The sequence below is a fragment of the Perna viridis genome, chromosome 2 (assembly GCF_037379345.1).
Source record: "Perna viridis isolate PV_CMFRI_1.1 ecotype Kerala chromosome 2, ASM3737934v1, whole genome shotgun sequence".
Taxonomy (NCBI): Eukaryota; Metazoa; Mollusca; class Bivalvia; order Mytilida; family Mytilidae; genus Perna; species Perna viridis.
In genome coordinates, this window is record NC_142446.1 from 68,272,709 (window position 1) to 68,292,686 (window position 19,978).

General features: G+C 33.1%; 2 protein-coding genes across 3 annotated transcripts; one reads left to right on the forward strand and one right to left on the reverse strand.

The window, feature by feature from the left end:
• Window positions 1-314: 314 nt before the first annotated feature.
• Window positions 315-5,656, forward strand: LOC148626647 (uncharacterized). Of its 2 annotated transcripts, none has more exons than XM_088570812.1 (5): window positions 315-559; window positions 3,002-3,137; window positions 4,144-4,268; window positions 4,673-4,775; window positions 5,224-5,656. In XM_088570812.1, the coding sequence occupies exons 1-5, from the start codon at window positions 431-433 to the stop codon at window positions 5,571-5,573; spliced, it is 843 nt and encodes a 280-aa protein (XP_088426938.1). In that variant the 5' UTR covers window positions 315-430; the 3' UTR covers window positions 5,574-5,656. The 2 variants fall into 2 exon arrangements, with proteins under 2 accessions (XP_088426938.1, XP_088426940.1); XM_088570814.1 differs by lacking the exon at window positions 315-559 and adding an exon at window positions 912-962.
• Window positions 5,657-8,889: 3,233 nt separating this feature from the next.
• LOC148626648 (uncharacterized) lies at window positions 8,890-15,308 on the reverse strand. The gene is made up of 4 exons (XM_088570811.1): window positions 14,825-15,308; window positions 12,264-12,303; window positions 10,095-10,187; window positions 8,890-9,379 (listed from the first exon to the last, which is right to left on the reverse strand). The coding sequence occupies exons 1-4, from the start codon at window positions 15,197-15,199 to the stop codon at window positions 8,967-8,969; spliced, it is 921 nt and encodes a 306-aa protein (XP_088426937.1). The 5' UTR covers window positions 15,200-15,308; the 3' UTR covers window positions 8,890-8,966.
• Window positions 15,309-19,978: the final 4,670 nt, after the last annotated feature.

Genomic DNA, 19,978 nt, shown 5'->3' on the forward strand with positions numbered 1-19,978 from the left:
AAGATTAAAATATTAATTACATAATCTTCTTTTAAATGATTGGAATTTGCGTCAGGTTAAAGGGCGGTATTTCTGATCAAATCAATTTTAAATTCCAAAGGCAAACATTCCAATCATTCTGATTAGAGATTTTGCATACGGTAATGTAACCGCAAAATATTTAACTAAAAAACCCCACTCAAATTTAAATGGATTTATCGTATTCCCATTTATTAAATGATAAAATCAAAGGACTGTAGTAGATCGCCAAGCACAACGGCTATATATAAACCTTGTTGTACCACGTGAAACGTATCACCTGTGGATATAGGTATATAAACACGCGGAAATAGTTTTGTCTATATATTGGTTTGTGATCGCATGTGATGAAATAGACGACAAATCTTATGAATTTTATGAAATAATTTGTGGAATATTTTAGACCTGAAAGATGATTCTGAGCAGCATTAATCTAGTGAAGACGAACACACCTTCAAAAATTCACACAAACAAGCAGTGTAAAGATGGTTTGAAGGATTCTGAAAGAGTTGCAGCAAAAGTGACAAAATGCCAGGAATTGGTAAGTACCTCTATATTTTTTACTTGCGTGGATGGTAATGTTTTATATTCTAATACTTTATGAATGTATGAAATGTTACTTAAGAACTGTATTTAGCGGTTTCGGTACCTTGTATGCGCTATGACTAGTCCACACCTGACCTCTTTGATTCGGTAGACCGTTGTTTGTTAATACTTTGGAAATTTATTAAAATTCTGAAAAAAGAGTTAGTTGTCTAGACATGATTGAAGATGTGTAACAATTAAGTATCCACGTGAAATAGCCTGAAATAGTTATGATGAAACATAAGATGATAGTTTCGTTATCTTTATAAATAGTAACACGGAAGTCAGCGACCAAAATAGCATCATCTGACTTATTGTAAATGATGATTGTGGTATATTTTGAGAAATATCTTAGGAATGTAAGTTAGAAAGGTCATATCTTTTATAATATCTAGATGTTTCGGAGTTACACACAAGTCATGGGAACAGGCAATGTAATATCTTATTCTTTTGTTTACAATTTTAACAAAACTTGAAAATACACGTGTAGCGTAATTTTTTTACACGAGAATTCGTGGAATGCAAACTAAGTATAGTTAATCTCTCACTCCCTTGTCTTGAACCACTTGACAGTGGACTACGTGTGCATGTACAATCTCCTCATCAAGGGGTAGAAAATAGGGGGAGTGTAAAATTATACACGAAGTCGATTACTTGAAACTTTTTCTTTAACAGTCACTAATTACTTCTATATTTGATCCATTCCGTACTATTAAACGGAATTTTAATGTCAAAAGTTTCTTTTATCTTTATTAAATTGGTTTTTCCCAGGAGAATCATAGAACAGACTCTTGATTTATTACATGTATTTCATCGCCTTATAAAAGTTAACGCCTATGTGTTTAAGAAATATTTTCATAATAGAAGGTATTTTAGGCCAAATAACTGGACCAGTCAATCATTTTATTAGCTATTTTAGGAGGAATATTTTCAGAGTAACAATCAAGGAATTGTAAATATTGAACAATCATTATTCACCAGCTTATCAGTAAAAGAAAATATTTGTAAAAGATTAATAAGTCTGTTCATAGTACGAGCAATTCTGTTTTATTGGTCTACAAAATCTCCACAATATTTATTTGGTTTAACAAAATATTTTCGATATATGTATTAAATAAGTATGTATTATGTTTGTAAAAATGATTATCATCAACAATATTGGACTCTTATAACCTGAGAAGTACAGAGGATAAAGTATATTTGGTTTATTTCTAAAACGTGACTGGATCTACATGTTTTGTCCGTGCAAAAAATGTTAGGGTCTTTTCCCGGAGGGGAATGAAACAAGTATTCTTGTGAATCATCTTATGTATTGTAAGTCGACAGCTGGTTTGATGTTTCCTCTTTTATATGGAACCAAACAGTGGTCCAGAAATTTGTATCCCTTTTTAATGGAACAATTTGCGAACATAGCCTAGAAACCCTCTCATTTTATAAATTTTAGATCGGACTATTTTTTTAAGATAAATGTACATTTCTGAATTCGCCTCTACCGTTTAATGTAAGGAGCATTTTCTTGTTATTCACCTCTGGACCAAGGTCTGTTATGCTTTACCCCCAAGAAATAACGTAACAGTCCCTTGTTGTCTTAAAGACCAACTGTCAAGCACCAATGCAGGGTATTGTTTTACAGTGCTCATTGTATTAAAGCGCCGTATGTGGTATATACAACTATTTCGTATTACCCCCAACATTGGCCTTTAAACAGTAATAAACACTATTTATGGTTAAAAGCAAGTCATTGTTTATTTCTGATTGAAAGTTTGCTTGGTGTACATGAAATTTGATATGTACATTGAACTTGAAAATGAATTTGATATTATTGTTCTAAATAATAGACAAAGCGTATACGTGGTTGTCTTTCTAATAACGACTTCCGTATAAGTATGATATTTACGAATCTAAATTTTATGATGAATATTTGACCAAAATACTAGTGAATATGACATAGTGTAGTATTGTATTTCACATGTACATATACATGTATGAAGCAACATTTTTTCAACCTCATGACACAACACTTTTGATATACATTGTAACATCAAACTAGATCCACCCTACTACAGATTCTTACGTTATTACCAGTTTGTATTTTTCCCACTGAAAATCAAACAGTTTAACACCCAATTAAAGGTGCGATTTACATTTCATTTCTTGTACATTTCACCCACGTGGTCTCACCGCATAATCTTCCTTTTATCAGGTACGAAGTACTGACAGTCTGTATATTAGTAGTATACTGCACCTGTATTGACTATGAAGATTATTTTAAAAACCACAAATATGTTACCACATTACCACAATACATCTTAGATATTAATCTCTTGTACTAATAATATGAAAAAATGAATGTAAAAATATGCGATTTTTTTTTAAACAGAGTAATTTTATATTGCAGATCCCATCACCTACACAACCTGAATTATCTTCTGACGTCACAGTCTCCATGGAAACCAGAGATGGTTATTTATTAGGATTTCACAACATGCATAACAGAATAGTGTTGATAGATACAGAAACACCAAACAAAAATTGTACGTATTTTTATTAGAAAAATCACCCATTAAACCATAAACAACAAAAACACATGTAGTACATGGACAAGTCTTGTTGCCGCTTACTTGTTTACGACCTTTATTATAACTGGAGCCAAAACATACAAAAATCTTGTTTGTATTGATTAATGATGTCCCAATTAGTCTGTTATTACTGTATTTGTACAAATGTACGTAAGTTTCGGTCTACTTGTAAGGCTAAATAATAAAATATGTGTGGTTCTGGAATCCCGACCGAACCAAGTTTTTACTGCCGACCATAGACTTTTTTTTGTCAAGATGAAAAATAAAATATAAAAAAAAACGACCGGACATAGTTTTCAGTCACTTCCATTCACGATCTCAAACATTCACTGTCTTAGTTCATTCATTATGGTAAAGGTTGGATTATGGTTTTAAAACACAGAATTTGAGTTCATATTGAGGTTAATTGCATTATCAATTATTGAAAATGACTATAACTTGTTGAGTGAAGTAAAAAAAATCGTTCGTACTGGCCCTGTTTTTTTTCTCTGTGAGGTGACGGAAACCACTCATATTTATTTTATTTGGCCTGATAGACAGGTGATTTGTCTTTACAATTTATCAATGATAGACCGTGGGAACTAATACGAGATTTAAATACTTGAAGGTATTTAGTTGAGTGTACAATTTTGGTGAAAGAATTGTTAAGGTTACTTGCGGTTAAAAGATTTGAAGTATTTAAAATCCTTTTGTGTGCAGTATTGGAGTGCCGTTTGAATGAATAAGTTTCCTCAAGATTAAGCAGAATTATCATAGTAGTCTTTGATGTTTGCGGTTACAGAAGTTTAACCCCTTTTTCCACATAAGTAATTCTAAGTAATAAAGAATACAGGTGCGTTTCATCACCATTATAATGAACATGTCAAAATGTGACTTGATTTTTCCCCAAAACAAATGTAAGGTGATCATAACATTTTTACCAGAAATTTTTTGTAATTATCTTTCTGATGTTTTCTTTCAGGCATTTTACAACAAAAGACATTGAAATGTACACAACATGAGAATCAAATACTCGTAGCATTTCACTTGAATCATGACAGAACGAAATATGTTGCTGTAGGTGCTGACAAAAGAGTAGAGATTTCGGTAGGTATTAGAACTAAAAACCAATACTTCATTGTAGTTTACACTTTTCTCACATTTGCGGTCCAGCTAGATGGTTCCAGGTTATGAATCTCTTTTTTTGTCGTAAAAATATCGCTCATTTGGTGGTCAACTTGGACAAAATTGACCAAATGATAGTCTGACCCCGACCTTTTATGATACCACACAAGTTCAATTAGTTTAATACAAATTTCTTATAAATTAATTCTTAACATTTTTATATTTAGGGATTAATTTTAAAAAAATCCGTTTCACGGTTTTAAGAATTTCACTGTATAGTCTTGTTTATAAACAAGTTATTTAAATAGAGCCTAATTAGAAAATGCACCTAATTGTCATGCACCTAATTATCATACTATAACTAAATTGACCATTTTAAATTTTAGGTAAACAGTTCCGATCCCGATCCCACTAATCCGGACGAGAGGATCTTTGTTCTACACGAAGTTGACGATGACATCTTGTTCATTCAACCATATCACCATAAAGGTAAATTACTTTTTTAATTTCTAACTCCAGGGTTTTCTACATTTTCCAAGAATGTCCTTTAGTACACTGTGAAATGTTAAATGGAAATCCGGGTTCTTTACAATGGCCATTGTTAGCTAAGATAGAAAAAAGTTCGTGACTTCAAATTGATTTTTTACGTAGACGATAACAACAAAATAAATGTCACTGTTTATAGTGTGAAACACTAATTAAATAATTGGTTATATCATGCAACAACTAATATCATATGAAGAAACAGAACGCTCTAAGAAATCCCAAACAACCACATACAATGAAACTTGAAAGTAACGGTGCTTGGGTCGGTCTGTTCAAAATGTTCATTAATGTAAATTTGTTAGTATAACATGCAAATTCTCTGAATTTTTTTTTTTATATCTGTATTTACAGTTATTACATTGAAATAACACTATTTTGTTTACTTTTCCAGGACATTATTTCCACCACATTGACGATCAACTCACAGTGAGAAAATTCGAACTGAACAACCGACCACCGGAAGAATTTTTCTTCAGACTGAATAAAATCACAGACATATCTCTTACGTCTAGCTCAACAACAAAAGACCAAGTTCATCGTGGAATGCATTATACCAAACATGGTGATCTCAATACTACTTCGTGTGTTGAACGTTCGGTGTTTCAATTTCCTGCGAACAACGATTGTTGGAAAACTTCACAAAAACGCAAGAGCAAAACATTCCAAAAACTTGGGTTGTTCAAACAGTGTCTTGGACTCATGTCAAAGTCAGATAAACTCCAGGAAAATAAATATTTGTAATATAAATAACTTTGTCTTTTCTATGTGCAATATTGTCTGTATTTATTTTATTTATGACGAAATAGATGATACAAGTTTTCGTATTTTTGCATTGCTGTTTTTTGTATTGTTTCAATGACATGAACTTATTTTAAATTGTTGAAAGTTACATGCTTTTTTACTTCCGTATATGGCATTCAACTATAGACAAATATTACCTATACAAACCAAACATACCTGATTGCGTAAATACATTTAACACTAATTGTCATTTGTTTTAAAGCGCATACAAAACGAAAACGTAAATAAAAAACAATATTACCGATGCAGAGGTGGAGACAATAACACTGAACTAAAACCACGTGACAAAAGATGGATAGAAAAGGTTTCTAGCAGTTGGAGAAAGAAAAAATCCTGCATAATTAAAACAATTTCACTTCCGGTTTGACGAGTGTACATGGCTGTGAACTAATACTCTAATGAAGACTTTTTACAACTGAAAGTATACCTCTCCTGAAAAAAATCCCAACATGCATTGGTCAAAATACTTCCTTCTACCGCTTTGATACTGGAAAACATATATTTACAGTACATTTAATACATGTAACTACTTTAAAACATATTTACTACTATATGTATTACATTGCTTTCTTTGCATGTGCTATAAGAATTCCGTTACATGTATCAGTGGATCTAAATCCCTTGTTAATTTAAATCTAAAACCCATATACAAATTGTTTTATACTCCAAAGCTAACATATGCTAGCAGTTGATCTGTTACTAATTACATACTATTCTGTATTTTCACTTTCCTCGTCAAAAAAAAAAAAAAAACAGTCTTGGTAGAATTGTTCCTTAAATTAAAATTGGATATTAGTTTCTATGTGAAACCCTGTTCATTACTGTACCTGTATGTAAAATACCTTCTTCAAAGCATGGGAACTTCTTTCAAATTTGCCTGCATATAGCTGACGCCTCATTTGCCTAATTAGTCGATTTTTCATTTCCTTCAGCAGAACGCATATATGGTGCACCTTTCAAGGTTACAATTAGCTACATGTATGATGTATTTAAATAATACATGTCCGGGCCATTGTTACCGCCGTTATATTTGTCAGCAAGTAAGTATATATAATGTGAACATTAACTTCAGTGTGGGTTACATGTTTCATAAAGTAAATTACTAAAAAGAGCATATGTATACAGCTAAAAATGGCTTAGAGCAACATGCTAAGATGTAGGAAACAAATCAAATTTCTCTATAATAGGAAGTGCACATAAATGTATTCAATGTGTATATATAAACACAGTGATAAGTTGAGCTACAGATTAAACAATGCAGTACCACTAAGCGTGGCGGACGGACAGATGGACGGACAGAGTAGAGCGGCTTCTAGACCTGTTTTCAGCGTGGGTGGCGCACGAAAAAAGAATATAGACTAGGCTATACATGACAGGGCTGAATGGCAGTCAATGATTAAGATAAAAATATATCTTAGTAAGACTTATTTTTCATCAAGTTTTTAATAAGACTTTACAAAGATTTCTCTCTTGTATATGTGCTACAATTGAATTCTTGAAAAGTTCTATCACATTTTTTATACGCATGATCTATTCCCTGTGCAAAGGGTTTTACATCTCTGCCAAACTCAGTGCTTAATAGCACCCTTTATGCAGATTAAAGCAGTACTGCAACACCGGAAATAGTTTTACTGATTTGTAAATACTCATGCATACATGCTTTGTGATTTTTTTCACATCCTGTCTGCAGAGGAGACTGAAATTATATCAATCTGTTAAAAACGCGCAAAGAGGCGGGGATATGTCTTGGACGCTTGACATCCGGTTTAACCTTACAAGATAATTTAAAACACTTCTGATAGCCCACAGTGTTAATGGATTAACAACAATGTGTAAACAGAAATGCATATGTGACAGATTGGCACCACTCAATGGACCAAGTGCATATTTTTGCAGTGGTAAATTGTGGACTAGTTTTGATCATACAAAAAATATCATATAATTAATTTTATTAAAAGTCTTAAAAGATACATGCATAAGTTTTGTTAGATCCAGTAATGTCGCGCTGGGGATGACAGTGAAATTTTCCTTACGAATGGTTGCCTAGATATCTTTAAACAAAAAGTGCTTAAGCATAAAAATAGAACAATTCAGATATATCCAAATCCAAGTTCATGACAAGAACATGGAAACAGGGAACAGACACTATCTACATAATTATACAATGTAGATAACAGAATGAAATAAAAACTAAAGAAATCACACAATAACTTAAGCACTATCAATCAAGCTTATCGGCAGACTCTTACTGACCGCTGCGGACATGCCTTTCGAAATTCTTGGATATTTTTTTAATAAAATGTCGTTTAACAATCGGATAACGTCACGTAAAATCGTTCACTTTTTACCGACTTTTCAAGATTCTTGCATTTTCCAAGGAGCTGGTTGCAGCGTCTAGAGTGATTTTTTAACGTCAGACAATGCTTCGGAGCTTGACTATCAATGTAAACTCTCCCCTCTCCCAAAAAAGACTGAATGCTCCAAAAAGGAAAGCATGTCCTTCTCGGCTAGCGGCACCAGTCACATTGCAATTGAGTAAAATTCGGTGAGTTTCAAGTTCGGTGGATTATCACTGCGGGTAAGAAGTGATGTTTTAATGAAGTTGTCTTTTCTCATCTTATAGATAAAATCATTCAAGTTGTGATGACGACCATAAAACTTCTGTACTAATTATTTCAACAAACTTAAGACAGAACATACCCTGACTTAAAATCTTATCACACCGTATTCTCAGTATAATATATAAAGAAATCCGTGTACAAATCACAGATCGAAAGTAACGGATCACCTGTGAAATGAATATTCCATGGGCTAGAGATGTTGGTATATTGCCACTAAGAAATGGAAAATTTATACTTGGAAAATCAAGGGCGTAGCTAGGCCTGTTTTAGTTGTACGCAAAATTACGGCGAGGGGTCTTTTTTTTGGGGGGGGGGTCGCCCAAGGCCCCCACTGAGTCCGGCAAGGCAAAGCCCTGAGGGAAACTCCTGAATTTTAACGATTTTGGAGCCAGTTTTTCAGAGCCTATACTACGTTCATGGTATACATATGTGATAAATAACCTTTATTTCATCTTTAAAATGTGTGTTTTTATTTTTTTTGTCACTTTTTCCGAAAGTATGCAACTGCGTATTTGCGTATAGGCAGCTACGCCCATGAAAATCAGAGTTATCACACTTGCCATAAAGTTTCAATTTCAAACGTTCTATATCATCTCTGTATAGGTTAAGGTTTAGGTATGAAGCAGACAAAAATGTATCAGTTTAGTTTCAAATTTTCCATCTCCTACAACACAAAGAAATATGCATTTAAAAAAAATAGAATTTTTTTTATCTACATCTTGAACATTCCAAAATAACTAGAATACTTTGATTTCTTTACGTGCGCCATGGCGCCTCTAGAAATAGTGCTATTCAAATGTAATCCTCCATCAAGTTTGAATGTACCACACACAAAACTAGTGTAAAGTCTCTTGGTTTCAGAAGATCCCCCGAAGCGGTTGATCGACAATTTTGGTCGTGGAGTAGTCGGGGTTATAGGATGATACTGATCAATCTTGTGAACGTAAGTCGCAACGGAAGTGACATCACCGAAGTCAAAGGTCACGGCTGAGTATATGAAATAGACACCACTCTCACCAACTATTACGGTTTGGTCAGTTTTATTGAAGTCAACTCCTTTACCGATGAAGGACGTTCCAAGCTGATCTCCAATGGTAGTCCACACCAAATTCTTGTAGTCATTCTCTACAATTTTGTGAGAAATAACTGAAATTAGGCTTGTTTGTTCTATTCCTTCAAATGTGGATATGCATTTTTTAATTTGATTCTTGTTGCGTGTGGTTTTAAATTTTCTCCGTTTTATAACTAATTATTTATAGTATCCGCCGACTTGAAAAAAAAAGTTTTTGAATTGCAAATTTTCAAAATAGATAGAAATGCAAACAGGTTCTTAATATATTAAAAATATGAATAAAGCCTAAAAACATTACCGGTATAAATATCTTTACTAGATCAAGATATACATGTATGGATTTTAAAGCCTTTTTCAAACAAAATATGAGGTATGGAAATTTGCCCCTAAATTAAGATAACTGGTGGGTTAAACAAGATTTTAAAGCGCGCTTATTTATAACATTCATTGGTAAAACTCAAAAAAAAAGTTTATATTGGAGAATCTGCAGGGGATGTTTAGCCAGTTGTAATCTCTTTGTACTGGTTAATTTTACATTTCGTTTTTTATTTGGGCAAAAAGGATAAATAACATCTTGATAGCCAATTTTTCTGTATCATCTTTTTCGAACTCTCATAATTCAAATGAAGCCATAAATGTTTATTTTCTGAATAATACTTTCTAATAATCATGGACTACAAGTTAACTTTAAGACAGGATTGAGTGACAATAAAAATCCACCAAACGTAAGTGTTCAGGAAATGCATGCATTCTAAACAACACACAAACCGTTAGTTTTGACTAATGCATCTAAATCAAGGTACATGTGAAAGGCATTCTGCCTCTTTCTCCACCACTTCATATTAATATCTACATCATGATCTGCAATAAACCATTAGTATTTACTAAAGCAAACATTTGGTTTCAGTCAATTTAGTTCTTAACAGACAATAATGAGTACATGTTACTACGATGTTACTGTTCTTCAGTTGGTTGCTTTAGATGAAACATATTTATCTACCGAAATATCATAAGCATTTGGACTTTTAACTTCAAAATCACATTTTAATCATCACATATTTTATCAAATTTACCCCGATTTTGCATATGAATAAAATAATCATTTTTTTCTGTATGTCATCTTTTCCCTGCAATTACAAAAGAATGAAGAGGGATGATATGCTACTTCAACTGACTGATGTCTGAAATAGACTTACAGATATAAAATAGACTTACAGATATAAAATGCAGTAAGTCACTTCAACTTACCAATGTCCTGGTATTGACTTACAGATAGTATGTCACTTCAATTTACCAATGTCCGGTATTGACTTACAGATAAAAATAGGAGATATGGTATAATTGCCTCAACCACCAAAATCAAGCGAAGAACAATTAAACTTTTACAGATAGAATGTCACTTCAACATACAGATGTCCGGTATTGACTTACAGATAGTATGTCACTTCAACTTACCAATGTCCGGTATTGACTTACAGATAGTATGTCACTTCAACTTACCAATGTCCGGTATTGACTTACAGATAATATGTCACTTCAACATACCAATGTCCGGTATTGACTTACAGATAGTATGTCACTTCAACTTACCAATGTCCGGTATTGACTTACAGATAAAAATAGGAGATATGGTATAATTGCCTCAACCACCAAAATCAAGCGAAGAACAATTAAACTTTTACAGGTCACCACGTGGTCTCCGATGAAGGGCAAAACCAATACCATAATTAAAACAAGCTGCAAAAGGCCCCAACATAATTGAAGTGAAACTATTCATAAAAGACGAAAATCGACATAATATATAGAAAAAAGTAAAACGATTAACAATAAAACATAAAAAAAACACTGTACTACAGGTTCCTGGCTTGGGACAGACATATAAAGTATGTGGCGGGAAAGAAAAAAATGTTTGTGAGCGCTAAACCCCCTCCCAACCTGGGACAGTGGTGAGAAAATACAACAATAAAACGAACTATAAAGATAAGTTGATTTTGGATTTAACCCTGGAGACCGATACAGAATACACAAACTTTTAAATTAACAAATAGGACAGAAGACAAACAAGCTGTATCTATCTCGAAAAGTACTCGCTTTTCTGTATGTCAGTTCAATACCAAAAACTTGTTACACAATGAAAAACAAAATTATCAATAAAATCACGTTCAACAGAATTTGAGAAATATATCATAAAATGTCGAAGTAAAACAAACTATTTGTGCAATTGCAAAGATAAAAATCAATAACGTTCACGTGAAACATTAGCATAAATTCGTTAATTTTGGGAAAGAACTTTAAAACGTTACCGGCATACCAGAAATTATGGAATAGAATACCTTTGTAAAAAACTTATTCATTCAATTGATCATACAGTTGTATGTATGTAAATCAACGGAATTTACTGAAGACATGTCGGATAAGTATGCCACTTTAATTTACCGATGTATGGAATTGACTTACAGATAGCATGTCACTTTAACTTAACGATATATGGAAATGGTTTCCACTTAGTATATGCCATTTAAACCCACCGATCCACCATAGTGACTTTAAAAAAACAGACAGCATGCCATTTAAACTTACCGATCCACCATAGAGACTGTAACATACAGATAGCATGCCATCTTAAATTACTGATCCAACATAGTGACTGTGAAAAACAGACAGCATGCCATTTAAACTTACCGATCCACCATAGAGACTGTAACATACAGATAGCATGCCATCGTAAATTACTGATCCAACATAGTGACTGTGAAAAACAGACAGCATGCCATTTTAACTTACCAATCCACCATAGTGACTTCAACAAACAGACAGCATGCCATTTTAACTTACTGATCCACCATAGTGACAGTAAAAAACAGATAGCATGCCATTTTAACTTACCGATCCACCACAGTGACTGTAAAGTACACATAGCATACCACTTTAACTTACCGATGTCTGGAATTGGCTTTGTTATCATTGGATCCATCATCTAAGAAGAATTTTTTTATAAATCATAATTGTAGCAGCTTGTGCCTTTATTGTTATAGCTTAAATATTGAGAGCAAAACAATGAAATATTCAGAAGGGTGCTCATTTGATGTACATACAAATTAATGAGAACAGAAAGTTTACACAATAGAAACCCATAAGCAAATATTCAATTTATGTAGTGGAACAGCTTTTGTGCAAAAATACAAATATTCGTTAAAATCAAAATTCATTAACATTTTTTTTGCATGTTTTTTTTTCTAGTAGAAGATGTAAGCAAATAGAACTGCATGTGTCGGGCGACTCACATGCAAAACTGTTCAAGATGACCTCCATATAAAACTGTGAAATCCCACTTATTGAAAATAATGTAAAAGAGTAATCAAGGGAACTAAGAATCTAGGGGACATCAAAAGAATGATATCCAGGGACAAAGACCAGACATAGAAAACAGACACACACTACAAAGAACATAAAATAACCAAAATAATACATACATTAAAGTAAATAAAGTAAATGAGCAACTCGGACCCCACTAGAAACTGGGAGCATGGATCAGGTGCACCGGTAGGATAAGGGACCTCTGCTTGCTAAAAGAATCCATCGAGTTACTTATAAAAAGTCAAGCCCGGGGGTAGTCAAAAGGAAAGCTATGACACGTTGAACATATTTTATGGTACAGATGGATAGTTACACCGTAACGATCCACAAGTTCATGACAACCACAACATTTTGGCAAGCTTTGGTATGACGTATGAGTTGTGATAACGCAGGTGCTGAAGTGATGTTCCCACAGACGAAAGGGAAGTTGACAATACGGAATGAAAAGTAATCGCGTTTGTCGTATACTTTGGTCAATTGTTTTCCTTTTGCTTTACCATCGATCTCTAAGTGTAAGTGAAGATATGAGGCTGACTTCACAGTGTCTGTAATATCCTTTATCTCAAGTTCTTTGGGGCAGATGCGATGTATAAAATCCCCGAAACTAGGATTGTTTAACGATAATTCGTCAGCTATATAGCGGAAACTGAGATTAAAGGATCTAGCTAACGATGTTCCTTCTTTTGGATCAGTTCAGCAATAATGTCAGCCTCTTTGGAAGCTGTGAGTATAGAAGTTAAAAGTTTTGAAAAAGGTTAGGTGGTGCATTTTGCTAATTCAGCTATGTAGCGTTGTTTGTATGGATTCTTGTGAGGTTTAGGAATCAAATACGTGTAAGTAAAATGAATTGAATGATATTTATAAATGTTTGGATCTTTTTCTTTTTGCGCTACTGTGACAAAACTGAAATAGCAGTTCAAATATGCCTTTTTGGGACTGATGATTCAACTTATATAGGAAGTTTCCCCGCCCTCGAGGCTGCTTCACCCCCTCCCCCCAAAGTTTGCTAATCAAGAATAATTTGACTTCCTTGCGTTTTCTTATTTTTTTTTCTCTCCAAAAATAAATTAAGGCCTAATCCGCATGTAATTGATAATACCGCTGGGTTGATTGAAAAGAAACTAGCTAGGGCATGCGTTTCATATTTCCGAAATGTTGCCACTTGCTATAATTTGGAAGCCTTTTTGACAAAGAACAAAAATAAGTGTCGTGATTATCTACCTATTGTTTTTAAATTTGGTAACTACTTAAATAAGGTGTTGTAGGCTGAATTTCGTATAAAAAATTCTCAAATTGAGAATTTTCTCAAATCCTTAAAATTTTATTCATCCAATCTTTAATTTCAAGCGATCTAATTGGTTGGAATTCGAGCTGATGACGGAAAATCTCAAATAGAAAATATTTGTTAGAACCATACCCTGATTTACAAAATGCGCGCAAAGGCATAGTGTCCTTAAATTCGTGAATCAAAATCATTCTTAACATAATACAGTGAAACCTGTTAGGTGTAAGTGTTTGTAAGAATTAGGCAAAAAATGGGAAAAATCTGCAACATGCATGTCAAAACCCCACCGATCTGACAATGTACTATCACTCAAGGATACTTTCTCTATTTGAAAAGACCATAATTTGTCCTCTGCATCACTGGCTTTGGTCAGAAATTTTCAATAGAAAGTTAGGAAATGAAGTTTTTGACAGAGTTATCTGCCTTTGAAGTGTTCATTTACATTATATTTCAGTGAAAACCCAATTTGCCAAAATGACATGGACAATATTGTCTTTTTTTCCTTGATTCTGATGACCGGTGCAAATAGTCAAATTACACTACCAATATGATAGTTTTTTTTCATGTCATGTTTCACCAACTGCCTGATTATTTCAGAGACTAACACTTAAACTTGATTCAAAATAAACCGTAAACCTGTGTCAACTAGGCATCCTATGAAGTTCCTCCATATCAGTTTCAATGCCATTTGAACCTGAGTAAACCTAAGACCTGCCTTAAGCGAACGAAATATTGAGTCCAAAAAGGATTCGGTTTAGAAGGTTTCATTGTTGATATATTCATGTCATCCATAGGAACTATACATGCATAACGGTATGTTCTACAATGTCCGAATTAGGTTTTTGTCTATACGTACCCGTGAAATCATAGTCTGTAGATATGATTTATCTTTGTGGCAACAAATCTTGCCTCCTTCATGTTTCTCTATGGTTTCAAACAAAGTATCTTCTGGTTTGACTTCCGGTCCAAGGTAATTACACGGAACACAAACACCATTATCTGATGTTGCTGTGTTGTATTCAACGTCCCTTTCTGGTTTTGAATCTCTGTCTCGTTCCAGTAAATAAGTTTTTGCAATTAACAAGCCGACTAGAACCACAAGTAAAAACACGTTGATAAAAAAGCTGTACTTGATAAATTTCTTAGCTTTCTTCTCTCTGTTTGTCCAGATGTTCGCGTCATTATCATCTAAAATGTCGGTTGTACTTTCTGTTCGTCGATGAAGCGACATTTTTAGGTAATTATGGTGTATGCTGTAGTATAAAAAAGCTTTAAGTTCATGTAGAAGGAAATATTTCAACAAAAGTTTTAATATTTCCGTGTAAACTCTTCAATTACGTTTCCGATGTTTTAGTTTGTGTGTGGGGAATTCCCTGCACTGTGTTACATGTACATACACAATTACCAAGAATCGATACCCGTTATTACAATCGATTCATTGGAATTTCGATGATATGCTTCACTTTTTATGACTGTAAAATAGTTTTTTTTTTGTTTTTCTCATGTTTGACAATGTCATTGCTGTTCAACTTGGAACGCTTAGAAATTTCACAGTCAATCCGATAATACAAACAAAAGTAGCTCGACGTTAGATCATTATCAAAAAAATTAATGTTCTCATATAAATACAATTGAAACTACACGTGTATATATATATCCGGTGTTCGACTAGATGAAAACGTTTAGTATGGAAAAGTAACGCATGTGATAGTGCATAATCGAATAATCTTACTCAGTAACTTTCTGTGTTCACAATACATGCTCCATTTGCGGATATTGATACGACCACAGCGATTGAACCATAAACAATAATAATAAGTATTGACACATGATTCACCTTAGATCAGTGCAGGTACAAATTTGGATTATAGCTACATGTTTGACACTTTATAAGTTTCTGATTCCCAAAAAAACTTTAAGGTAATGAAATCGGACATGTACCTACATTTGTCCAAAATATAATATATACATTTGTAAATGCATTAATTTGTATATGGTTATATAAAGTATGAGCCTATTTATTAAGGTTCAAAGTTTAATTTTGAAACCTGTAGCCAATCTTTAAAATGGGACCAAAATCCAACCTTAACACGGTCTCGTGTATTGTTCATCATATCAAAGAACCCCAAAATAATATCAAGCTTTGGACCCATTGGATTTAACATGTGGACCGTTAAAATATGTGTGCATGCTTCAGCGTATTGAAAAATGAATCGCAAGATTTATTTTTTATGATATCAAAGTTACATTGTACGTTTGCACAAATTTAAAAAAAGCCGCAAAGTAAAAATTCGTTATCCACGGCAAGGTTTTGCACATAGTATTACAAGTATTTACCATTTTCGCTTCGGTTTAATGTTTTTGGACAAGAAAGTTGTTAATGATTCTTTTTTGAAATTTTCAATTTAGTATGTTCTATATATAATTACAGACAGCAATAACATCAAACCAACTTAATACAAAGAAAAAGTTAGTATTCATAACCAAGAAAGCAAAAATACTGTATCAATGCATTGTAGAAATGAACAAATATATATAATATTCGCATTGGAAGAGGGAGGTTTACCGCGCTGTTAAATCTGGATTTAACCCACCATTTGGTTTGAAATTCTTGTACCAAGTCAGGTCCATTGTGGTGCTAGCTGCTCCGGTGGTGTTATATCCTTTTTGCCAGATTTATTTTGGACTTGATTTGATTTGATTATGGATCGGTAATTTCTTTGTTACCCTTATTTCTTTTAATTTGCTCTCAAACCGTGTATGGACATGCAGTAGCTACTGTTCCTCGTACATGTATAGTTATTTTTCAGAATTAAGTTGTATATTAAAGTAATATTTATTATTTACCAATTAGATTATTGCTAAGACCATAACCTTCACCTATATTTGTGAACCAAGTAATTTGGTTGTAAGTCTTCTTAACCTTGAATCTTTAATGCCGTTTTCTCATTTTACATTAGATTTCCTATGACATGATACGCTCCGGATAATTATGTCTCTGCATGACAATGCTTATTTTTGTCGTGCATGCTGCTCTAATTAGTTTAAAAGTTTCTTTCTACCTTTTACTCCATTTACAATATCCGGTCATCAATAGGTGTTCTGCCAATATTTTATCTCGGTAATTTCTGGTCCTAATGAATACATGTTGATCATTTCCGATAGATGTCCTCCCAATCATTCGCTCAAAGAATATCTGTTGACGTTGGAAACAGTATAAATTAGATGATTTCATCAAAAGCTGCAACAAATTCGGATAAAAGCTTCAAAGAGAAAGGTTAGTTGTAGTTCAGACAAATCACTTATTGTTAGATGGAACTTAGAAAATTTAATTTAAAAAGGGTAAAATATATGAATCGTTTTTTTTCATTTGAAGTTTTACGTTGCATTACTTATCAATATTTAATTAATATCTACTTCAATTCTATATCTAATAATGACATTTAACAATGTGAAAAAAAAAAATGAATAATTACATGCACATGACGTGTGGTGTGACAAAATCAAAGCAAAAAATGACAACGAAAAATAAAATTGAATATTTGGACAATAGACATCACAATGATTGTTCAGTTTTCTTGGATGGCAGGTTGAAAATATAATTCAGAAAGTGGAGGCAAATAATTTTCAACTTACAGTAAATATATACTGAGGCTGATTCATGCATGTAAAAAAAAGAAACAAAAACTAAGGTATAAAAAAACACCAATTTAACTTTTATTTCTTATTTAGAAACATTTACATATTAAATAACCAGTCTTTGTTTTTCAATCAGTTGTTGCATTTATGAGATGTAAATTACATAGATCGTACTTTCAAGAGTTATCGTTCTTGAATTGGTTGATTTGTTCTATCTGTGTTTTGCATATTGAATGATCTTTACTGTTAGCTGTGATTTTTTTAATAGAAATTGGTACTTAATCAAATCATGTATTTATTTTATAAATGTAAAAGCATTATGTTCGGACCAGAGTGATTTGAACGGGTCAATGTTTTTTATCCCATCCACAAGAAAAGTTAAAATATTTATTTAACAAAAAAAAAAAAAAAAGAATGTAAAAATTCGTCCTACCCCCTCCTCCCCCTACAATAATAATGATAAGAATAATAATAGGATAATTAAATGGAAAAAGTGTATAATGTATCGATAGTTTTAATTTGAATTTCAAATTCTGTGATTGGCGGATTGATATAAAAGTTGTGACATTTTTGGCGGGAGAAAGTGCGAGAGTAAAATTACCGAATTCGTTTACACTGGGAACATTCGGTAAATCATTGCCATCTGTATAATAAATGAAGTAATAATGAAAATAAAAATAAAATCCCAAGTCATACTATTTTCGCGTCTGATTTCTTTTTTGAAAAAAAATGTTGAAATAAAGAAACCAAGTCAATCGTAACATTATGTCTCCTTGTTCGGTAGTTGTTCGTTTTACACACGTACAAAAAGTATTGAAATTGATAAAAATGGACTTTAGACGATGTCTGGTTTACACACGTTATAGGATCATACAGGTTTCGGTTTAGACAGGTTTTCATGTATAATATAATCTTTTTTTCATAAATTTAGATGTATATATTTAGAGAAAAGTCATTAATTCAAGATAATAATATAGTGAGTCCTTTGACCAGATTTAAGACGGCATGTTTGGTATTGTTGAGGTAACGATTAGTTTAACACCCAAGAACAGATAGAACAATACGTTACAAGTATTAAATATAACATGTTTTGATCTATTTAGAAACGAAAGTACACCTTATCATCACTACAGAGATTTGATTGGAAATGATGAACTCAACAAATAACACCAATCTGTCTACACCATTGATATTTGACACAAAAGATAATTTCATTAACAGATCCATGACCACTTACTCTTCTGCGCCAACAGAGATTCTCCAGTATGTAAATATGGTTGTTCTTCCAACTAGTATATGCCTTGGAATGTTCGGTAATTTAATAACGATCGTCATCATGAGCCAACAGAGATTTGCGCATTATGCATCTCGATATTTTCTTACCGCCCTGTCTTTAGCAGATTTGAGCGTCATCATTACTCAGCCTTTTAAGACCACCTTATTCATCAAACTAACTGGAGTAGACATTCTGTCCTTGTCAACTATCGGATGTAAGGTTTACTACTGGTTATATAGAACAGGCAAGTTTATATCGTCGTGGTTAGTTGTATTTTTGGCAATGGAAAGGTTGGCAGCTGTCAGGTATCCATTCAGTGTCAAGAGACTCTTTTCAAATAGAAACTCCTTCATTGCAATCATGGTTCTCCTAATCGTTATCTCATCGTTCAACGGTGGTTTTTCATACTACTCTGATATCGATACTAATGGACGTTGCAGTCAGGATGTTTATGATCGAAATGATACAGAGACTGTTACCATATTTCAACATATGTTGAACGGCTGTGCTGTTATCTATTTTGTCGCACCTCTTATTATTCTTTCGACTACCATACCAATTATAATCATCAGTCTTATTCAAACAGAAAGAAAACACGCCAAAATCACGAACCGGAACAAAAACATTGTCGGAAGGCCGACGGCAATGCTACTGACTGTTATTTTTGCTTACATAACCTTAGTTACCCCGATAGGTGTCGTTCATGTTCTCGTAAATAACACAGATGTAATTGGCACCAAATCGTCCTGGTTCATTACATTCAGTCAGATTGCACAGATACTAGAGATAATGAACTATGCCATCAATTTCCCTTTGTATGCTGGATCATCACAACATTTTCGACGTGGAGTTGTACATCTGTTTTGTGTGAAACTCTTCGCCCATCGACTGTCTCGATCAGGCACTTTGAAGACGAGTTCTTCAGGAATGAATAGATAAAGCAATTATGAATGTAAAAAGCCATTATACTCTAACCGTATTTGACAAAAATAATGCGAAATGATACATAGGGAATAAGAAACCAAAAACAAAAACCAAACAAACCAACAAAAATACACAAAAAAAAACTCAAACAAACAAAACACAAAAGAAAAG